This window comes from Chiloscyllium plagiosum, chromosome 11 (genome assembly GCF_004010195.1).
Source record: "Chiloscyllium plagiosum isolate BGI_BamShark_2017 chromosome 11, ASM401019v2, whole genome shotgun sequence".
Taxonomy (NCBI): domain Eukaryota; kingdom Metazoa; phylum Chordata; class Chondrichthyes; order Orectolobiformes; family Hemiscylliidae; genus Chiloscyllium; species Chiloscyllium plagiosum.
The window spans coordinates 63695232-63710866 of NC_057720.1; the positions used below are offsets into that span (position 1 = coordinate 63695232).

Genomic DNA, 15635 nt, shown 5'->3' on the forward strand with positions numbered 1-15635 from the left:
AGCATGCCTGGACTGGAGGGAATGTCTTACGAACAAAGTCTGAGGGAGCTTGGACTTTTCTCATTGGAGCAAAGAAGGATGAGAGGTGATTTGATAGACATGTACAAGATGATGAGAGGCATAGCTAGAGTTGATGGCCAGAGACATTTTCCTAGGGTGGAAATGGCTATCAATAGGGGACATAATTTTAAGGTGATTAGTGGAAGGTTGAGGGGAGATGCCAAAGGTAGGTCCTTTACACAGAGTGGCAAGTGTGTGGAATGCACTGCCAGCAATGGTAGTAGAGTCAGATACATTAGGGACATTTAAGCAACTCTTGGATAGGCACATAGAAGATAGATTAGTCTGATAGAGTAGGATAAAAGGTTGGCACAACGTTGAAGGCAGAAGGGCTTATACTGTGCTGTACTGTTCTATGTTTCAACACAGTAAACACAGTGTAAAGGTTCAACTGTCGTCACAATCTGACACCATTTTGAATAGTTTAAGAATAAAAAGGATAAAAGATATAACTGAAAGAGGCAGGGAGTAGGGGCCAGCAAGAAGTCATTGTCCACATTGGAACCAACGACATTGGAAGGGAAAAGGTTGAGATTCTGAAGGGAGATTACAGAGAGTTAGGCAGAAATTTAAAAAGGAAGTCCTCGAGGGTAGTAATATCTGGACTACTCCCAGTGCTACGAGCTAGTGAGGGCAGGAATAGGAGGATAGAGCAGATGAATGCATGGCTGAGGAGCTGGTGTATGAGAGAAGGATTCACATTTTTGGGATCATTGGAATCTCTTTTGGGGTAGACATGACCTGTACAAGAAGGACGGATTGCACCTAAATTGGAAGGGGACTAATATGCTACAGGGAAATTTGCTACAGCTCCCCGGGAGGATTTAAACTAGTAAGGTTGAGGGGGGGGGGGGTTTAGATGGGACCCAGGGAGATAGTGAGGAAAGATATCGATCTGAGACGGGTACAGTTGAGAACAGAAGCGAGTCAAACAATCAGGGCAAGCAGGGACAAGGTAGGACTAATAAATTAAACTGCATTTATTTCAATGCAAGGGGCCTAACAGGGAAGACAGATGAACTCAGCGCATGGTTAGGAACATGGGACTGGGATGTCATAGCAATTACAGAAACATGGCTCAGGGATGGGCAGGACTGGCAGTTTAATGTTCCAGGATACAAACGTTGCAGGAAGGATAGAAAAAGAGGCAAGAGAGGAGGGGGAGTGGCATTTTTGATAAGGGATAGCATTACAGCTGAGCTGAGGGAGTATATTCCCAGAAATACATCCAGGGAAGTTATTTGGGTGGAACTGAGAAATAAGAAAGGGATGATCACCTTATTGGGATTGTATTATAGACCCTCCAATAGTCAGATGGAAATTGAGAAACAAACTTGTAAGGAGATCTCAGCAATCTGTAAGAATAATAGGGTGGTAATGGTAGGGGATTTTAACTTTCCAAACATAGACTGGGACTGCCATAATGTTAAAGGCTTAGATGGAGAGAAATTTGTTAAGTGCATACAAGACAATTTTCTGATTCAGTATGTGGGTGTACCTACGAGAGAAGGTGCAAAACTTGACCTACTCTTGGGAAATAAGGCAAAGCAGGTGACTGAGGTGTCAGTGGGGGAGCACTTTGGGGCCAGCGACCATAATTCTATTAGATTTAAAACAGTGATGGAAAAGGTTAGGCCAGATCCACAAGTTGAAGTTCTAAATTGGAGAAAGGCCAATTTTGATGGTATTAGGCAAGAACTTTTGAAAGCTGATTGGGGGCAGATGTTCACAGGTAAAGGGACGGCTGGAAAATGGGAGACCTTCAGAAATGAGATAACGAGAATCCAGAGAAAGTGTATTCCTATCAGGGTGAAAGGAAAGGCTGGTAGGTATAGGGAATGCTGGATGACTCAAGAAATTGAGGGTTTGGTTAAGAAAAAGAAGGAAGCATATGTAAGGTATAGACAGTGAATCCTTAGAAGAGTATAAAGGCAGTAAGAGTCTACTTCAGAGGGTAATCAGGAGGCCAAAAGTAGACATGAGATAGCTTTGGCAAATAGAATTAGGGAGAATTCAAAGGGTTTTTACAATATATTCAGGACAAAAGGGTAACGAGGGAAAGAATACGGCCCTTGAAAGATCAGCAAGGAGGCCATTGTGTGGAGCCGCAGAAAATGGGGGAGATACTAAATGAGTATTTTGCATCAGTATTTACTGTGGAATAGGATATGAAAGATATCGATTGTGGGAAGTTGATGGTGACATCTTGCAAAATGTCCAGATTACAGTGGAGGAAGTGCTGGATGTCTTGAAATGGGTAAAGGTGGATAAATCCCACGACCTGATCAGGTGTACCTGAGAACTCTGTGGGAAGCTAGAGAAGTGATTGCTGGGCCTCTTGCTGAAATATTTGTATCATCGATAGTCACAGGTGAGGTGCAAATGTGGTGCCACTGTTTAAGAAGGGTGGTAAGGACAAGCCAGGAACTATAGACCAGTGAGCCTGACCTCAGTGGTGGGCAAGTTGTTGGAGGGAATCCTGAGGGACAGGATGTACATGTATTTGGAAAGGCAAGGACTGATTTGGGATAGTCAACATGGCTTTGCGTGTGGGAAATCATGTATCACAAACCTGATTGAGTTTTTTTAAGAAATAACAAAGAAGATTGATGAGGGCAGAGTGGTAGATGTGATCTATATGGACTTCAGTAAGGCGTTCAACAAGGTTCCCCATGGTAGACTGATTAGCAAGGTTAGATCTCACGGAATACAGGGAGAACTAGCCATTTGGATACAGAACTGGCTCAAAGGTAGAAGATAGAGGGTGGTGGTGGAGGGTTGTTTTTCAGACTGGAGGCCTGTGACCAGTGGAATGCCACAAGGATCAGTGCTGGGCCCTCTACTTTTTGTCATTTACATAAATGATTTGGATGCAAACATAAGAGGTATAGTTAGTAAATTTGCAGATGACACCAAAATTGAAGGTGAAGTTGACAGCGAAGACGGTTACCTCAGATTACAACAGGATCTTGACCAGATGGGCCAATGAGTTGTGAAGTGACAGATGGATTTTAATTCAGATAAATGTGAGGTGCTGCATTTTGGGAAACCAAATCTTAGCAGGAGTTATACACTTAATGGTAAGGTCCTAGGGAATGGTAAGACCTCGGAGTGCAGGTTCATAGCTTCTTGAAAGTGGAGTCGCAGGTAGATAGGATAGTGAAGAAGGCGTTTGGTATGCTTTCCTTTATCGGTCAGAGTACTGAGTAAAGGAGTTGGGAGGTCATGTTGCGGCTGTATAGGACTTTGGTTAGGCCACTGTTGGAATATTGTGTGCAATTCTGGTCTCCTTCCTTTTGGAAAGACATTGTGAAACTTGAAAGGGTTCAGAAAAGATTTACAAGGATGTTGCCAGGGTTGGAGGATTTGAGCTATAGAAAGAGGTTGAACAGGCTAGGGCTATTTTCCCTGAAGCGTTGGAGGCTAAGGGGTACCTTATAGAGGTTTACAAAATTATGAGGGGTATGGATAGGGTAAATAGACAAAGAATTTTCCTTGGGGTTGGGGACTAGAGGGCAGTGGAAGAAGCAGGGCTGCATGTGGGCTGTTGCCCAGGGACTCATCAGTTCCACATGATTTCTTTGTTTTTTTTCTTTTTACTTCTGCTCTTTTTCTTTCGTTTTTCTTTTCTTCGGAGCCTTTTCTAGCAGGTTAGTCGGCGAAATCAGCCTGGAAGCGAGAGCAGGCTGTGTGGAGAATGGTGGCTCCCCACGGCAGTTGCATTCCCACGTGTATGGAATGAGCTGCCAGAGGTAGTGGTGGAGGCTGGTACAATTGCAACATTTAAGAGGCATTTGGATGGGTATATGAATAGGAAGGGTTTGGAGGGATATAGGCAGGGTGCTGGCAGGTGGGACTAGATTGGAGTGGGATATCTGGTCGGCATGGACAGGTTGGACCGAAGGGTCTGTTTCTATGCTGTACATCTCTATGACTCTATGAGTGTCCTGAGCCAGCTCATCAGTAACTCCTGCACTGCACACCACCTCACCCACTAATGCAGATGTCATCATTGTTCAGGTGCCATCTCTTCACCACTGGGGCCACCTCGCTGACACCACTGCCAATACTGGGTCCCGTGCTGAACCGATACTCACCCCACTACCAGGAGTACCCGGCTCCATTGCCACCTCAATGATGCCAGGAGTCCTGGCTCCTGGTGTCAAAGCAACTGCTGCTGTAGCTGCTACCATGCCATGTCAGCAGTCTTAGCTCCATGCACACTGCAACCAGGAGTCCCTGGCTCCACCACAAACCGGGCCATTGCTGCTGTTTTGCCAAGTATGTTATCTGACTGCCCTCCTCAGATATGTTGTCATGCCTTTGGCGCAACCTTGAAAAGTCCACTACTGCCGCCACCTCCAATCGCTGGAGGAACTTTGCCATCACTGCTCCCATCAGCCCTGAACGGTGGGAGCATATCCTTGTTGCTGCTGCCTCCACCTCCTCAGTCACCGCGAGGAGCCGCATCTGCTGCTGCTTGCAACTGCCATAGGGAGCCACCATTCTCCACACAGCCTGCTCTAGCTTCCAAGCTGATTTCACCAACTAACCTGCTAGAAAAGGTTCCAAAGTAAAGAAAAACGAAAGAAAAAGAGCAGAAGTAAAAAGAAAAAAAACAAAGAAATCATGTGGGACTGGATGAGCCCCTGGGCAACAGCCCACATGCAGCCCTGCTTCTCCACTGCCACCTTGAATCAGACCACCACTAGAATACTGCGAACAGCTTTGGTCTCTTATCTAATGACAGGTATACTGTCATTGGAGGTAGTCCAGAGAGGATTCACTCGGCTGATCCTCAGTATGGCAGAAGTGGGTACTGTTGGTGTTGGAGATTAAAGTCAAGATTAGAATGGTGCTGGAAAAGCACAGCAGGTCAGTCAGCATCCAAAGAGTAGGATAATCAACATTTTGGGCAAAAGCCCTTCATCAGGAATTCATTCCTCCTCGGTATGGAGGAACTATCTTATATGGGGAGGTCGAGTAAGTTGGACCTATTCCTGTTGGAATTTACAAAAATGAATGTTGACTTTATTGAAACATAATGTGGAGATGCCAGTGTTGGACCGGGGTGGACACAGTCAGAAGTCACATGCCATCTGGTTAGAGCCCAGCAGGTTTCTTTCAACTCTCAAGCTTTTGGAGCTCTGATCCTTCATCAGGTGAAGTGACGAAGGATCAGTGCTCTGAAAGCTTTTGATTTTAAATAAACCTGTTGGACGATAACCTGGTGTCATTTGACTTCTGATTTTATTGAAACATACAAGATTCTTAGGAGACTTGACAGAGTAAATGTGGAAAGGTTGTTTCAACTTTTGGAAGAATCTAGGACCAGACGGCATAACCTCAAGGGTCACGCATAAAGACAGAGATGTGGAAGAATTTCTTTTCTCAAAGGGTAATAAATCTGTGGAATTCTCTACTGAACAGGGCTGTTGAGGCGGAGTTGTAAAATATATTCAAGGCTGAGTTGTAAAATATTTTCAAGGCTGAGATACAGAGATTTTTAATCAAATGTTATAAGGAATAGGCAGGGAAATGGAGTTGAAGATTATAAGATCAGTCTTGCTCTCATTGATCAATGGACCGAATGGCCTACTTCTGTTCCTATGACTTACTGTCTTACAGTCTAACCTGCAGTGTCATAAAAGAAAATTAAAACGAGCCTTCATTCTCACCCAGAATCTGTTTTGTTCAGACCACATGAGAGAAATTATCCGATAATCGAAGTCATCACAGCTCCTTTACTATCAACTTTTCAGCCCTACACTTTAGAAAGGGAAAACTCGAAGCAAGCTCGGCCTGCAATGGTAATGGACAGTATTCATCTTCATAAATATATTCTAATTGTATCGACTTTTAATCATTTTATCTTTGTTGATAACTTTTTAAAAATCACTTATTTGAATACCTTCCAGCAGTAGTTTCATAACCTTCAATAGTCTTTGCATTGTCTAGGACAACAAGTTTTGCTGCTGGTTATATTTGAATTGAAACACAAACTAAAATATAGTTATCTAAATTTACAACTATGCAGACACACTTGATGTAATCATGACGATGAAGTCTGGTTGAGCTGTGTAATGAGTAGCATATTTACTACTGAACCATCTGAGCTGATTCATAGATTATTTCAAGAACTGATTTGAGGCAGAACAAAATCTTGAAGTATTATGAAATGAAATATGCAACAACAATGTATACCTGCTTGCTCCCATAATGAACATATCATTGTGAGTCCAGACTACATGTGGTTGGGGGTAGCCTGTGACGGAGCAACTGATTCGCACCTCTTTTCTTTCAGTGAAGGTCTGGTTCTTGGGGTACACTGTCACTTTTGGAGGTTCTGTTTTAAAACATAATATCAGCAGTCACTTAAAATGAAATAGAACATAGAACATAGAACAGTACAGCACAGAACAGGCCCTTCAGCCCACGATGTTGTGCTGACCACTGATCCTCATGTATGCATCCTCAAATTTCTGTGACCATATGCATGTTCAGTAGTCTCTTAAATGTCCCCAATGATCTTGCTTCCACAACTGCTGTTGGCAACGCATTCCATGCTCTCACAACTCTCTGTGTAAAGAACCTGCCTCTGACATCCCCTCTATTATTTCCTCCAACCAGCTTAAAACTATGACCCCTCGTGTTAGTCATTTCTGCCCTGGGAAATAGTCTCTGGCTATTGACTCTATCTGTGCCTCTCATTATCTTGTATACCTCAATTAGGTCCCCTCTCCTCCTCCTTTTCTCCCATGAAAAAAGTCCGAACTCAGTCAACCTCTCTTCATAAGATAAGCCCTCCAGTCCAGGCAGCATCCTGGTAAACCTCCTCTGAACCCTCTCCAAAGCATCCACATCTTTCCTATAATAGGATGATCAGAACTGGATGCAGTATTCCAAGTGCGGCCTAACCAGTTTTATAGAGCTGCAACAAGATCTCATGACTCTTAAACTCAATCCTCCTGTTAATGAAAGCCAAAACACCAAATGCTTTCTTAACAACCCTGTCCACTTGGGTGGCCATTTTAAGGTACCTGCACACCAAGATCCCTCTGTACCTCCACACTGCCAAGAATCCTATCCTTAATCCTGTACTCAGCTTTCAAATTCGACCTTCCAAAATGCATCACCTCGCATTTATCCAGGTTGAACTCCATCTGCCACCTCTCAGCCCATCTCTGCATCCTGTCAATGTCCCGCTGCAGCCTACAACAGCCCTCTATACTGTCAACGACACCTCCAACCTTTGTGTTGTCTGCAAACTTGCTGACCCATCCTTCAATCCCCTCATCCAAGTCATTAATAAAAATTACAAACAGTTGAGGCCCAAGGAACACCACTCACCACAGACTTCTAGGCAGAATATTTTCCTTCTACTACCACTCGCTGTCTTCTGTTGGCCAGCCAATTCTGTATCCAGACAGCTAAGTTCCCCTGTATCCCATTCCTCCTGACCTTCTGAATAAGCCTACCATGGGGAACCTTATCAAATGCCTTGCTGAAGTCCATATACACCACAGCTCGACCCTCATCAACTTTTCTAGTCACATCCTCAAAGAACTCGATAAGGTTTGTGAGGCATGACCTGCCCCTCACAAAGTCTTCCAGATGGTCATAAATCCTATCCCTCAGAATCCTTTCTAACACCTTGCAGATGACAGATGTGAGACTTACTGGTCTGTAATTGCCGGGGATTTCCCTATTTCCTTTCTTGAAGAGAGGAATTACATTTGCCTCTCTGTAGTCCTCAGGTACGACTCCAGAGGAGAGCGAGGATGCAAAGATCTTCGCAAGTGGCGAAGCAATTGCATTTCTCGTTTCCCAAAGCAAATCACGCAGAAATTGATGATTCAAACAAAACAGATCAATTTTCAGGAAAGTAGTCAAACATAACCTCAAGCACTAGTTTGTCTGTGAAAAAAAGGATTGTTCTATTTATGGATATTTTCTGGATTATCAGTTTAGACATTTGGATTTTTGGTCCAGAACAGAATCGCCATACTCTCATATCCTATAAATATCAAATTCAACTCCTTAAAAATATTACAACCTTGATAAGAATATCATTCTTGATTGATGTAAAAATGTCTATTCCTGATGAAGGGCTTTTGCCCGAAACGTTGATTTTCCTGCTCCTCGGATGCTGCCTGACCTGCTGTGCTTTTCCAGCACCACTCTGATCTAGACTCTGATTTCCAGCATCTGCAGTCCTTGTTTTTAACCCTGATGTAAAAATGTGGGTGAGTTGAGTCAATTAAGCAATGGACAACATAATAGGTCCTTCTGATGATGTGACAATTCAAAGCTTTTGAGGCATGTATTAAAATAATGCCACCAATCAGCATACCAGCTCTCAGGCTCCCCCTGACCCTCTGACAATTTCTTATCTGTGGGATTTTGGGTTGGGAGCAGGGATACCAGCCCAGAACAACAAACTGAACTAATTAAATGCCTGTTGAGTCCATGGTCAGAAACTGATTGGAATTTTCCAGTTGTTTGCTGTTCCCTCAGACTGAGCAGGAAAATATAGCTGTCCTGGAGGTTGTCTCGCAGGAGTACATCAGTGGGCCTGAACGCAAGACAGGTCTAAATCCTGAGTACAGCTGCTGCACTTGGTTGCTCTGTGAATGGATTTGCTCTTTCTCCTCTTGCAACTCCATCCCACATTGGTGGCTTAATTGCTAAGGACTTAATTAACATTACATTTGAAAATGGGGCACCTTCTGTCATGGAATGTGGCAGACATTTTCAAGATGGAGTTTCTCAGATTACTTGAAACTGGAGTGTCATTTACCTACCAGAGTGTCATTTACCTACCAGAGATGGTTAACTTGCCCTTCACCACTAGTTGAGTAATTCAGAGAAAATCAAGAGTTATAGAGAACAGACAAGAAAAATGGAGTGCAAGCCACAGTCAGTTCAATCATGATCTCATTAAATGGCAGTATAGGTTCAAAAAGTCAAGTGGTCCCACTTCTATTTCTTGTGGTCTTATAGGTGACTGACTATTACTCCATACAGCAGGCTTCAGATCTCCAAACCCCAAAAGGATACACTGCATTGATGCATAAAACAAGGGGCTGGATTTTGAGGTTACCCTACTCCACCCCACCACCCCCACCTCTGAAAACAATCCTGACCTCTGTTTCCCATCCCAGAAGTAAAATCCTGACCAACGTTTTGCATGAAACTATACTCCATTTTACCAATTCAAATATACACTGTCCCCAAAAAACAGCGGGCTGAACTTTCAAAGTAGTGGCAGTCATGTTCAGGTTGACACTCTGCTCCTGCCTTTTTACTTTAAGGAGTTCTGTATTTCTGAAAAGATGTTCTGATGGGGGTTCCTTCAGAAATGCAGAATGTACTTTAAATGTGACAGATATATTGAAATGCAGGATAGGCAGGGAATTTAAAACCTGTTCCCTTTTCGCAGCAGCAGTTACTGTATTCTGTGATTTAAATGTTCAGCATCACAGGCATCGTTCATACATCCTGTGAAAGGATAATTACATGAACGAGAGGTTAGAACTCCAGTTGGGTAAAATGCTCCTTGCATCTGGGGACAGGGATGAGGATATTGGATTTGGGGAAAACTTTCTTCTTGTAGAGTCATGAGGCAATTAAGATGTCAGCTAAATGCTAAAGTGAAATGACAGTGCCATCCTGGAAGTGAGAAAGCAGGAGTAAATTAGTTTTATACATTTTTTTGTAAATTACTTCTCATCTTTTGGAGAGATGGGACTTATGTTACCATGAGATCAAGAGCAACAACCACAGCCAAATCTATCACCTTCAGGTGAACATAAGTGATATCTTAACAATTATCACTTGGGACTCAGCAGTGCATACTAAATTTATTATCGACTTTGCAATGTTCTTGTACAGTTCTTGCTTTGAATAAGTGTAAGTTTTTGTTGGTAATTCAAGTTGGATAGCAATGCCAAACAATTAGATTAATTTCAACTATTATATATCAAGTGATAATTTTCAGTCATATTATCTTGTCTTCATACATCTTGTACCTTTCACTCAAATAATAACCTTTAATTCAAGTCAGTACATTGATATCAGAAGAATTACAGAAATATTATAATCAATTAATGGTAAGGTCCTAGGTAGTGTTGCTGAACAAAGAGACCTTGGAGTGCAGGTTCATAGCTCCTTGAAAGTGGGGTCGCAGGTAGAGAGGATAGTGAAGAAGGCGTTTGGTATGCTTAATTTTATTGGTCAGAATATTGAGTACAGGTGTTGGGAGGTCATGTTGCAGCTGTAAGGATATTGGTTAGGCCACTGTTGTAATATTGCATGCAATTCTGGTCTCCTTCCTATTGGAAAGATGTTGTGAAACTTGAAAGGGTTCAGAAAAGATTTACAAGGATGTTGCCAGGGTTGGAGGATTTGAGCTATAGGGAGAGGCTGAACAGGCTGGGGCTATTTTCCCTGGAGCTTCGGAGGCTGAGGGGTGACCTTTAAGAGGTTTATAAAATTATGAGGGACATGGGTAGGATATATAGGCAAAGTCTTTTCCCTGGGACTGGGGAGTCCAGAACTAGAGGGCATAGGTTTAGGGTGAGAGGGGAAAGATATAAAAGAGACCTAAGGGGCAACCTTTTCACGCAGAGGGTGGTATGTGTATGAAATGAGCTGCCAGAGGAAGTGGTGGAGCTGATACAATTGCAACATTTAAGAGGCATTTGGATGAGTATATGAGGAGGAAGGGTTTGGTGGGATATGGGCCGGGTGCTGGCAGGTGGAATTAGGTTGGGTTGGGATATCTGGTTGGTACGGACAGGTTGGACCGAAGGGTCTCTTTCCATGCTGTACATCTCTATGACTCTATCACTCTAATTAATTCTTGGAATCTTTCATGGCTAATATTTGTAGTTATGAATTATCTTGTATACATATTAATTAATCAAAATTAATACCGTTAACAAATTTTAGACATTTATGTTTTCAGCTTGCCTTCAACAGTGCAAGTGTTCCAAATGCTGAGGTTATTATTAAAGGGCCCATCAAAAATTTGACTGCCTTTATGAGTCTAATATCCAGAGAGGGGGAACTGCGAACGTATGAATATGTCAGTCATGTTCAGGTTGACACTCTGCTCCTGCCTTTTTACTTTGAGACATTCGAGACTTAGTGTTTTGTTTTGCTGAGCTGAATTATTATTTATTAGTTTGTTGTTCGTTATTATTTATTTAGCTAAGTAGTTAGTTGGGGTTTTTAAATATATTTTATATATATTTATACATTTGTATATGAGGGCAGTTTGGGTATTTGAAATTTTTTTTGGTGTTCTTTCTTTGTATTGTTTTGAATTATATTGTTTTGTATTTGTTGAAATATTTAAAAATCTATTTTTCAATAAAAATATATTTTTAAAAATTGACTGTATATCTGGAGGTAAATCCTTATTTGGGAAATGTAAAAAGATTAAATCAGGTTTTCATGGAGTCATAAATATTCTGGGGACTTCCAGATGGCAAGAGGGATCCAGATCACGATGTCCTGTCCTTTTCTTATTCATTCATGTGATGTGGGTTTTGGAGTCTGGGTCAACCTTTATTGCCCATCCCTCAATGTTCTTGAGAAGATAATGGTAAGCTGTCTCCTTGAACTGCTGCCATCCATTGGGGGTGGGAGGGGGTACAAGGGGAAGTGTTTGGTGGAGAGGAGCGTGGGGGAGCAGCTACAACCACAATGCTCTTAGGCTAGCATGAGTCGCCATGTATGGTATGGGAAATGGGTGTGACAAGCGAGGACGAGAAGGCCTCTTATGTTTAAGAAAGTAACTGGGGAAAAGTGCCAGAGAACCAAAGCAATCCTTTAAACAGCTCACCTTGGTATTTGCCAGAAACGTAGTCAGCTGAAGGGGTGCCTGACCAAACTCAATCGTACACAAAAGACCCCCAATCTGAATGAAGATCCTGCCACACAGGCACTTTTCCCCCAAAGCATATTCAGTGAGCTGGCAAGACATGATTCATGCTACCAAACTTGGGAGCTGAAATCCAGGTCCAGATGTCCCTTATATCACTTGATGTACAAGGATTTGACAGAAAAATGGATATAAGGTGACGATTTGAGAATTGCAACTGAATACCGAAATGAGGTGGTGCATTCACATGTTGAGCCTTGGGCTTAATTGAGAAGTTTGTCAAGCCAAAATATCAATTATCTTTAGATTAGATTAGATTCCCTACAATGTGGAAACAGGCCCTTTGACCCAAACAGTCCACACCAACCGTCCAAAGAGTAACCCACCCAGACCCATTTCCGTAATGCACCTAACACTATGGGCAATTTAGCATGGCCAATTCACCTGACCTGCACATATTTATAAAGGCCATTTTCAAAGATGTGTCTGTAAACAATACCTTGGTATTGCTGGAGAAGGGGAAATATAACAAATGAAGCTCGTGCAACAAATTCAGACAAATACCACACCAACGTCACTTTTTGACTTACTAGGTAATTCTGGTATAACGCGCATTTCATCGACGCAAATTGATGAAATCAGTGTTTGGATAACGCAAACTTTGTGAACGGGTATATCAATTTTCCATGTCGATCTCCTACTGTGTGATTTCCTATAGCGATTTTCCATAGTGCAATTTTCTGTATTGCGAGGTTGCAGAAGAATGCAACCGTTGCATTACACCAGAATGCACTTGTACTTCAAACCACTGTAAAACATATGTTACTAACCAAGCAACTATTTGAAAGGCTCACAAACTCACCAATTTACCTGACTGATGAACTTGAATTAAAAGAACATATTCACCGTGTTTCTGTATTTTAGAAAATAACTGTTCTGTGCAAACAAATTGTATTTGTTACTGATAACTAGAAAATATTAATTGCCAAATTATAAGTGGCATGGTGGCTGAGTGGTTAGCACTGCTGCTTCACAGCGCCAGAGACCCAGGTGCGATTCCCACCTCAGGCGGCTGTCTGTGTAGAGTTTGCACATTCTCCCCGCGTCTGCTTGGGTTTCCTCCGGGTGCTCCGGTTTCCTCCCACAATCCAGAGATGTGCAGGTCAGGTGAATTGGTCACGATAAATTGCCCGTAATGTTAGGAGCATTAGTCAGGGGTAAATATAGGGTAGGGGAATGGGTGTGAGTGGATTACTATTTGGAGGGTCAATGTGGTCTTTTTGGGCCGAAGGGCCTGTTTCCATTTTGTAGGCAATTTAATCAAACTCGACAATTTAAACTCCAATCTTTCTTAAATTTGTCCCTTCATAAACAGATAGATACACAAAGATAAACAGGGTATGAATATTAAGGGCAGTAAAGAATGCCAGTAACATACAGTTTGGACTATAGGATTTGATGATTTGTTTCCTTTCTTTTCATTTCAATTCTTTTTTAATTTTCTGTTTGCACACCCTATGCTGCCTTTCATTCATTGGTTGGAAATTCACCCTTTCACTGACTTTAAAGGCATTTTATTCCTCTTTTATCCAAATATCTCTCTTTAATGTTGATTCTCTGCTGCATACGCTCCTGGTCAGAAGCCAATCAATTGTTTTCAAGCAGCTTCCCTCCATAGTTCCGAACCCAACCCATGGTGTCTGCTTTTGCTGTCATCATTTCAGGAAAAAGGCAACATCGTGAATTGTTTGCAATGTGGTCCAGTAAAGATGTTTCTAAAACTGCAGCCATCTTTTTGCACGGTCTCCTTGGTATGAAAGAGAATCTTCCGTTTTAAGTCCACCATCCAAAAATGAAAAAATTTAAAATATGGACTTTACAGTAAATTGCTCTTTATCTATAAAAAGTTACAATCTCAATAGTGTAGCCTTGTGGAATCCTGGTGCATACAACAATGTCTTGGCAATTAATCATTCTACAATGCTTTCTTTATATAGGGAATGTTCCTTAAAATTACCTAGATTCTGGGAATATCCCAGTGGATTGGTGGACCACAAATGTAACAAGAAAGGAATGAATAACTACAGGCCAATTATCCTAACTTTGACTATTAGGAAAATGATAGAAAAATTAAAGAAAAATTAACAGGATATTTAGAAAATCATATGGAGTCAAAGTCAAACAGTTTTGTAAAAGGACAACAGTGTTTGACAAATTTATTAGGAGTTCTTTGAGGATGTTATAGACAGTGTGGATAAAGGAATGTCAGATGTGGAATATTTGAATTCCCAAAAGGCATGTGGTAAGCTGCCAACTAAAAGGGTATTCTGCAAGTAAGAACGCATAGGGATGGGTGGTGGGAGGTATATATATATATATATTATTAACTTAGATAGAAAGGAAAGAGAAGAGCTGAGATAAATGCCATTGTCAGGTTGCATATTGTAAGTATTGATTGTCATGAGTATGGCAACCGGGCTGGGGCCTCGACTATTTATGTTCTATGTAAAGGTCTTGAATGAAAGAACTGTTGTATTGTAACCAGATTTGCTGATAACAACGGTAAGTAGGAAAGCAAATTATGAGGATACAAAGAAACTATAAAAATGATATGGATAGTTTAAGTTAGTGGAGAAAAGAAATAGCAGAGAAAATGTGGGAAAATAAGAGGTTTTCCACTTTGGCAGAAAGAATAGAAAACAGAATATTATTTAAATGGAAAATGACTGCAAAATAATGCAGTACAGAAAAATGTGTGTCCGTGTATTTGTGTGAAATGCAGGTACAACAAATTCTTAGCAAGGTAACTGGATTGTTAACTTTTATGGCAAGTGGATAGAGTACAAAAATAGGGAAGTCTACTTAGTACTTTCCACAATTTTGGTCTCCTTACTTAAGAACTTATATATTTGCATTGAAAGCAGTTCTGACTAGGGTCATGAGACCGATTCCTGTGATAAAGGGGTTGTTTTATAAAACAAAAAGGTTGAGTAGGTTGGGTCTGCACTCACTGGACTTTAGAATAATGAAAACTGATCTTTGTGAAATATACCAAGGTAATGAGCAGGCGCGGCAGGCTAGGTTATGAGAAGAGGTTTTCCCTTCCTGGGGTAATCTAGAATTATGGGACTATTTCAAAAATAAGGGGTCTCCTTTATTGAGAATTGAGTATATTCAAAGCTCAGTTAGAGAGAGTTTTGATCTACAAGGGAGTCAAGGGTTACAGGGATCAGGCAGTAAAACTAGGTTAAGATCAGAATAAGATCAGCCACACTCATATTGAATCGTGGAACAGGCTCAATGGGCCAAATGGTTTAATCTTGCTTCTAAATTTAAGGTCAAAGTTGGCCATTTAACACTGAGATGAGGAGAAATTTCTTCACCCAGAGAGTGGCGAGCCTGTGGAATTCTCTGCCACTAAAAGCGGTTGAGGCTAAAACATTCAATGTTTTTAAGGAGTTAGATATAGTTCCTAGAACTAGAGGGATCAAAGGATAAAGGGAGTAAGTGGGAACGAGATACTGAGTTGGATGGTCAGCTATGATCATATTGAAAGGCGAAGTAGCCACGTAAATAGAACATAGAACAGTACAGCATGTACACAGGATTTTCAGTCCTTGATGTTGTGCTGGCCTTTTATTCCACTCTAAGATCAGACAAACCAACATACCCTTCATTGTACTAT

General features: G+C 41.6%; 1 protein-coding gene across 1 annotated transcript in view; it reads right to left on the bottom strand.

The window, feature by feature from the left end:
* The window catches only part of hmcn1 (hemicentin 1), a 599829-nt gene that overhangs the window by 355734 nt on the left and 228460 nt on the right, over window positions 1-15635 (bottom strand). Inside the window, exon 12 of the mRNA XM_043699541.1 lies at window positions 6265-6406. Coding sequence (XP_043555476.1) covers window positions 6265-6406 — 142 coding nt within the window. The remainder of the gene's footprint in view (window positions 1-6264; window positions 6407-15635) is intronic.